Source organism: Myotis brandtii, unplaced genomic scaffold, assembly GCF_000412655.1.
Source record: "Myotis brandtii unplaced genomic scaffold, ASM41265v1 scaffold179, whole genome shotgun sequence".
In the NCBI taxonomy this organism is placed as follows: Eukaryota; Metazoa; Chordata; class Mammalia; order Chiroptera; family Vespertilionidae; genus Myotis; species Myotis brandtii.
In genome coordinates, this window is record NW_005356635.1 from 6,446,742 (window position 1) to 6,454,784 (window position 8,043).

General features: G+C 42.7%; 1 protein-coding gene across 3 annotated transcripts in view; it reads left to right on the forward strand.

Moving 5' to 3' along the window:
* Positions 1-6,790, forward strand: part of LOC102242532 (ceruloplasmin-like) — a 46,305-nt gene extending 39,515 nt beyond the window's left edge. For 2 of the 3 annotated variants that reach the window (XM_005863479.2, XM_014537449.1), the window contains 2 exons: positions 3,975-4,137; positions 6,652-6,790. In XM_005863479.2, the coding sequence (XP_005863541.1) occupies positions 3,975-4,133 (159 nt within the window). In that variant the 3' untranslated portion in view covers positions 4,134-4,137; positions 6,652-6,790. Of the gene's footprint in view, positions 1-3,974; positions 4,138-6,624 lie in introns of all 3 variants that reach the window. The other variant, XM_014537448.1, reaches the window with a different exon arrangement.
* The last annotated feature ends 1,253 nt before the right edge of the window (positions 6,791-8,043 follow it).

An 8,043-nucleotide genomic window follows, 5' to 3' on the forward strand; every position in this document is an offset into this window, starting at 1 on the left:
GAGGGAGAGGGAGTTTGGCCGGCCAGGCCACTCTTCTTTTTTTTGGCAACTTTACGACTTTTATTTGTGGTGCCTGTATTATGTCTCAAAAATACCTTCTCCCCCTGCCCAGGACAGCATTGGGGAGGGGGCAGCAAAAAATAGAAGATGTCCCTCCCTATTGCACACGGACCCTATATACAGGCCCACCTGGCCCCGGCCGGCGGGATGCTTGGCACATTCTCGGATCCCTGCTCAGGGGCTGGAGGGGTGACTGGTGGCAGCACACGTGAGAGGGGACCTCTGGGTGGCCACTCTGGTCCTGGCTACTGGTCCTGGCATTTCCTGGTCCTCAGTTCCTTCCTGGTCCTGCCTGCAGCCCTGGTCCCCCTACCTGGCTCAGCCTCCTGTCTCCATGGCCTCAGATGGCCCCTTGGCTCCTGGAGGCTCTGTCCTCCCCTCCCAGCCTGGAGGTCCAAAGGGGAGATTATGGCTTCTCAGAGACTCCCAGGCATCCCTGTCACTTGTGTTCACATAAGGGAAGGGGTGCGTGTGACAGAAGCAGTTGTATAAATGCGGGTGCAGGAGCAAGTCCTCCAGGGTCACTTGCACAGTTTGCTGATGACGTGGATCAGGGCCGCATTCTTCTCCTTGAGGCGCTGGTTGTCAGCCCTGAGGTTGGACAGGCCCTTCAGCTCCTCTTCCAGCCTTGCACTCCAGGGTCCTGTGCTCAAATTTCTCCAGCTCCAGGAGGGACTGCCTCTCTGCAAAGTGCTCCTGCCTGTACGTGGTGTGCTCCAGCTCCACTTGAGTTGCACCAGCTGCAGTGTGGTCTATGTCAGGGCCTCAGGAAGTCTCTAGTTCTCAACACGCAGCTTTGCGTAGAGCTTCCTGAAGCCTCCCTAGGGCTCTTCATATTGGGGCTGGGGTTCTGGGTTTAGGTCCTGCTGCCTCCGGAGGGGAAGGGCTGGATTCTGGGCTGATGTCTGCTGGCTTCACCTCCTCCCCCTTCGCAGGCCCTCTCTTCTCCTTGCCAACTCTGCAGTGCTCCCTGGAGGCCTGTGGTCCCTGTCCCTGCCCCTCAGGTGCCTCTACTCTCTGGCCAGGGCCATCAGAATTCTCAACCCCATGAACTCGGGGCTGCCAGGAAGGGTCCAGTCTCTGTGCACCCTGCTCTTGATTGATGGGAAAGTCCGATCTGGGGCAGGCCAGCAGGTGGGAGGGGCTTCGAGGTTGGCCACTGGCCCCAACCCCTGATTGGCCAGTTTGCTGGCTACAGTGGGCGTCATAGCTACCGGCCCAATCAGGGCCATCTTCTGCGGGTTTGTGTCTCCACTCGCTCTGGCCCCAGCAGCCCAGCACTGTGGATGTGCGGGGTTGGGGCTGGGGTCCGGACCACCCTGTGGGCTTGTGTGTCCACCGGCTCCATGGTTTCGGCCGGCACTGCCATCTTTGTGGTTATGGGCGCCGCCATCTTTGTCGTGCAGTCACAGTTAATTTGCATATTACCTTTAGATCATTGTAAAATTGAGGACCAATTACATTTTATGTATTACACACCTCCAACATTTAATTTAAGCATTTGGCATAATGCAGTCCATCTTTTCCACACTGATAGAAGTTTCACATAAAGCTTTCTGAATTCTAGATGTGCTATGCTCATAGCTTCTTTAATGCTCAGGGCCTATCATAGAAATGAATTAAATGAGTATATGACTTAATTTACACAAAGTTTTACTGGTGTGTTGCTTTCTTTCCTATCCTTTAACACATTTATTCCTTTTAAACTATTTGGGGGCTTAAAAACATTTTTATTGTAGGGAATTTTATATAATAAATAGATAGAATAATATAATACACCCCTTTTCCCATCACCCAGGTCCAACAATCATGACCTTTCTATACTTGCACCTATGCTTCCCATATATTTTAAGGAAAAGCCTAGATATTAGGATTGTTATTAATTTCATAATTGTGTTGGACTTTAAAAATTAGAACAAAAAAGCTATTTAAAATTTGGCTAAGTTCTCTACAGTATATTTGATGTTCAGTTCAGATCAGCTCAACTCAGCAAATGCCTCTGAAGTTTTTAGAGCTATGCCAAGTGTTGTGTGGAAATGAAACGAAATCAAAGAGTTACCCTTCAAGGGCCACAACTATATAAGTGATTATATTAACAGGGGTCAGATTAAGTGGAATTTATAATAACATTTCTATAATGATAATTATAGCTAATCTTTATTTAGTACTGCCTATGTGCCAGATGCTATGCTTAATATTTTCCATGGATTTCTTATTGACCCTAACAACTTCCCTATGAGATAGGGGAATAAAATAAAGGATTAACAAGATAAAGAACTTTCCTACAAACAGGAAGTGGTAGAAGTAGGATTTGAACTCCTGGATCTCATGCCAGAACCTCTCACTCTTAACCACTTCACAAAACTGCCTTTCTTAAGAATGATCCTATTTATACCACAGAGCCTAGTCCACCACCTCTCCACTCTAGCCACTTGCACTGAACTCCTCACAGATGATCACAAGTAGTATTCTCCTTCTCTGGAGGTGGAATTTAATTAGTCCAGCATTGATACAGCTGCTGGGCTTTACTCCCTGGAACTCCTGGGGGGCAAAGAGCAGCCCTCCGGGGTTACTAACCTGGTCTTGGCACAAGCCAGCTAGTCGTCTCCAGTTTGCTAAGGCTACAGTTGCTCTCGGTGCCAGGGCTCCAGGTACATATATCCTTGGACAATTGTCAATTCTTAGTTAAAATTATTTCATATTGTGCTCTACATCTTAAAATGTATCAATATTACTGTCACCTTAGCAAAACTGATCTTCCTCAATAGCAATGACTCAAGCTTGTACTTTGCATCCAATGGGGAATGGCTCCACCTTCCTCCTCTGTACCTTCCAATGTCTCCATGAGTCTTGAGAGCCTAAATTTCTTCTAGTCACCTCCAGCTCTCATTTCCTGCTTCTGTTCATCTCCCTTACCTCTCACCTCCTGTGGCTGCTATTTTCTCATCTCTCCTTGATTCTGATTCTCCTAAGCAACCACAAAATCAAGGCCATTGTGGGTCACAGACTTTTAGTGAAAATTTGAGGGTAAATAAAGGCTTTATTTTTTTTTCAATACTACACAGTAATGGCAAGCGCTTATTTGATATTAGACGCCCCATATCTTCAATTACCCCTTCACCATGCATCACTGAGAGCTTCTGCCTCTCCTGCTTTTCACTGTCCTTCCTTCTCAGGACTTCTTTCCTGCATTCTTCCCCTCCAGACTCTCTTGACATCTCTTCTCTCTCCAAATTATTCTGGACCTTATCTTGAGCTACTCTCTCCAATACATCCCTCATCTTCCACATGCCTGCTATTTTATTATGGAGAACAACTCATCTCCCTCTTAAATTCTCTTTCTAATCCATTTGGGCCAGGACCTTGAGCTTCATCTTTCAAAATCAAAGTAGCCTACATACTTTGTGGTCTCTTAAATATCCAATTCTCTATTGGGAAGAGAAATTCACCATACAGGCCCTCAGCCCTCAGCCCCAATCCCTAGAAGGCAGATGGAGCTGCAGGAGCCAGGTGAGTTCCTTTCTGTCCCATAACCATGAGTTTTTCTGATTATATCCCTAGTTAGGAACATTTCAGTTAAAACCTTTGTGATTTGTGAAACCAGATGTTTTCTGAAATCTAGAGCATTCTTCTGTAGGAGATGCTGACAAGACATCTAACACCAACACTGACACAGAAACCCTTTTAGAGTGAGGTGCTGTCCCTATGGCCTATCACTGAAATTTTCTGGGACCTGCTCCTCCTCCAAACCCTCAGCTGTACTCAGAGGAGACATGCAGCAGCACATAGTGCTTTCCAATTGTCATTTAACAAAGTCTATTAGAAGTGGGGAGTCACAGCAAATGGTATAATGTGTAAATGGCTGACTGATACCTTTTATAAGCTATTTAATGATGTTTTGTCTCCTTGTTGAGGATTCTGGACTGTATCGCTCTGACGTTTATGACCTTCCTCCTGGGGTCTATAAAACTGTAAAAATGTATACAAGAGATGTTGGAACCTGGTTATTTCATTGCCATGTTAGTAGTCACATTGATGGTGGAATGGAAAGCACTTACACTGTAATGAAATAAAAAGGTAAGCTAAATTAATTGGAAGTGATCATATTTAAATAAACTTAATGTTTACATAAAGATATCTGATCCACTGACCATGTATGTGATGTGACACACCACGCTTCCATTCAAAAATTATTGTTTTGAGATGACCAAGAAACTCTGGTTTTATTTTTAATCAAATTTATGTAAATATTCCTGATCTAATAAAAGACACTCTGATAAATGTAATTTCCAGATTCATATAATAAATGCATGAGGACAATTCATAGAACAGGAAATACAAATGACAATTGAACTTATAAAAATGTTTAACCTTCCTAATAATCAAATCATTTAAAAATAAGATTTAAACAACCATAAGATACCTTTTTGAATGAGGAAGCTATCAGTTTGGCAAAGATTTCATTTTTCAATTTTCCAATCAATAACTGTATATATTGCATATAATTTGGGGGAAGTATACAATGTTTCCACAGCTCTCAAGAAATATAAAATAATGATTCTAATTTTTTTTCATATTCAAGCGACATTTTATTTCCTCTCATTCCTATCTTTTTCTCCATTTTATTAGCAACATCAGTATGAAAATAGTACCTTTGTTACTGTGATTTTCATCAGTTTCTTAGCTACTTAGGCTCTCCATGAAAGTCATTATCTTTTGGTGTTTTGATACAATAATTCTAATATTTGGACAAAATAATTTTAATAATTTGACCAGGCAGTTGATCTCAGAAAATTATCAACCATGCCAAAAAAACATTTATTGCCATGTTATTTCATGCTAATGGAAAACTGAAAACAAGCAAATCATCTACACTAAGTTTTGCTACACTTATCGTCTAAAGTGCTATCTAACATAAAAAATGTCTTAAATTTTAATGGAAAAATGCTTACAATATAATATTGAGTGATAAAAAGTCTACAAAATAGTATTTGAAATATTATTCAAATTCTCTCTATATATTACATATATTATATGTCATCTATACTAATAAAAGGGTAATATGCTAATTAGACATCTTCTGGACAAAGCCACCGTGGTGGGGGCCAAGGCAGAGGCGGTTAGGGACGATCAGGCCGGCAGGGGAGGGCAGTTAGGGGGCAATCAGACTGGCAGGGGAAGGCAGTTAGGGGCGATCAGGCTGGCAGGGGAGGGCAGTTAGGGGGCAATCAGGCCGGCAGGGAAGGGCAGTTAGGGGGTGATCAGGCTGGCAGGGAAGGGCAGTTAGGGGGTGATCAGGCTGGCAGGGGAGCAGTTAGGGGCATCAGGCTGGCAGGCAGAGGCGGTTAGGGGCAATGAGACAGGGAGGCAGGCGTTAGGAGCCAGAGGTCCCAGATTGTGAGAGGGATGTTCGACTGCAGTCTGACATCCCCTGAGGAGTCCTGGATTGGAGAGGGTGCAGGCCAAGCTAAGGGACCCACCCCCCGTGCATGTATTTTGTGCACCGGGCCTCTAGTATATATGTAAGACTGAATAGAAATTACTGAAATATTAATGGTGACTCTAAATGGTAAAATTATGAGGGAGGTTTGTTTTCTTATTGTACTTTTCCATTTCTTTCAAGGTTACCTTAACATTTAAATTACTTTTAAAATCAGGAAAACTATTAAATACTAGAGGCCCAGTGCATGAAATTTGTGCACTGGGAGGGGGGGTCCCTCAGCCCAGCCTGTACCCTCTCACAGTCTGGGAACCCTACGATTGATCACCCCGCAGAGGGAGGCCCTGCCCACCCACCACAGCCTGCCAGTCAGTGGCCTGGGCCTCCCTCTGCAGGGCAATCATGGGGCGATGGCGGCCCCCCCACCAATAGCATTGCACCCACCTTGGCTGGCCTGGCACCAGTGGGTGTCATAGCGTGGTCATCCGGACAGTCGTTCTGCTGTTTGGCTGTTTGGTCGATTTGCATATTATGCTTTTATTATTATAGATATATATCATATCCTATTCTAAGTATGTTGTGCAGCTCTCGAGTTCTGTGGATGTTTTCCCTGTGGGCACCTTGTGGGACTGAAGGCACAGAGCAGCTGAAGTGGGAGGAGGTGCAGGAGGACAGTGCCTCAAAAATCTTTTCTGAGTATAAGGACCACATTTCTCACAAAACCACAAACTTACTAGCCTAAAATATAATTTTACCTACAGCATCATATCAACACCATTAATGATATATTACTAATACAAGTATAATAATCATTACTTATTCCTATAATTAATCATACTCATTCCTAGTAAAAGAGACTTGGGTGTGGTGTCCAAGATCTAAATCCCCATTTATAGCATTGTTTCTTGGGGAAACATTTCAATTAACATAAAGCCAAACCTGGCTCATTCTATAGGATTTCTGTCCACATGGAAGAGTGACAGCAATGTTGCTTCCAATTTCATGGCTAAGCTGTCTTGTTGCACAAACAATGGTAATTCTTTTAAGGATTTTCTTAAGACATATAAACTTTCTAGTTTTTCCTTAAAAATATGTAACTATTTTACTTCAATATTCCAACTTAGATCTTCTTGAAACTTTCTTTTCGACAGCGGAAATATCTCCCTGAAGTCAGAAGTCCAGCTGCTGAGGAAAAAGCTCCAGGGATGACGGAGTTCAAGAGGGCTGGCTGGAGACTTTGATGGCAGTGTACCAGGAAAACTAGCTTGAAATAAAAGTTTTGTTGGTAAATTCTGTGTGTGAGCTGCCTCTTCTTTCTGTAAATTGTGTCACAGGAATAGAATCTGTGAAGTTGAAACAAAACTTTTAATAAATGCAGTGGGAGTGGGTCGAAGGGATAAAGAGAGCAGGCTCAAACTGAAGTCTAGCTCAGAGAGAAAAAAATACACAATCCAAGACTTTCCCATAAACTGCAACATTTGCAAACCTTGAGAAGAATTAAATTAAATTATCATAGCATGGATAAGCATTTAAATCAGTCTCTAAAATGCATATCCATATATGAAAGACTGAAGGTTATAGAATGTGTGCCAATTTTCTAGAAGCAAAATAGGACTCATGCTATGACTTTGTATTTACCAATATTAACAGTTGGGATGTGTCCTGCTATAAGTAACAGGAAAAAAAACCCAAGAAGGAATTATCAATGGTGTTTATTTCAATTTTTTTTTTTTTAATTAGGAGATAGGTGGCTGCCAGGGTTGGTTCAGCAACTTGATGATGTGAGGGCAAGTGTCTCCAATTCCCTTGGCCTTTCCCTCATGACTATTGTCTCATGGTTGCAAGATGGTTGCTACAGCTCCAGATATTACATCCAGGTTGAAGGCAGAAAAGAAGGGGGGGAAAGCAGTACTAAATCACATCTTTTATCAGGAAAACATCAAGTCTGCTGAGGAGCTCTAGCAAACTTCTGCTGATGTCTCATTGGTCAAACCCTTAATATTTGGCTACTTCAAGGAAGGTTTGAAAAGAGCTTTTGTAACCTCTATAGTGGAAATAACAGGGAGAAGGAGTTGGAAATGTCTTGTGGGTTGGTTAACAAACAGCATCTGCCTTAGACAGTAAGTGAGAATATTTCAAATCGGGAGTTAAACAAAAAGTTCAACCTAAAGTTGAAACCAGCCCTGGCCAGTGTGGTTCAGTTGGTTGGGTGTCATCCTGTGCACTGAAAGGTTGCTAATAAATTAAGAATTAAATAAAAATTGAAACCAAAGTCAGACTTTTCATTCTTTTTACTTTTTTAACTTCTTAACTTTGTAATACATGAATTCCTGGAGTATTGTCAAGGAAATCCCTGACATCATATCATTTCACCCCAAAAATACATCAATATGTATCTCCAGAAGAGGACTTTTAAAAATTAATCTACACTAATAAAAGAGAAACATGGTAATTGGCATACGACCGCTACCCTTCCCATTGGCTAATCAGGGAGATATGCAAATTAACTGACAGCCAAGATGGCGGCCGGCAGCCAGGCAGCT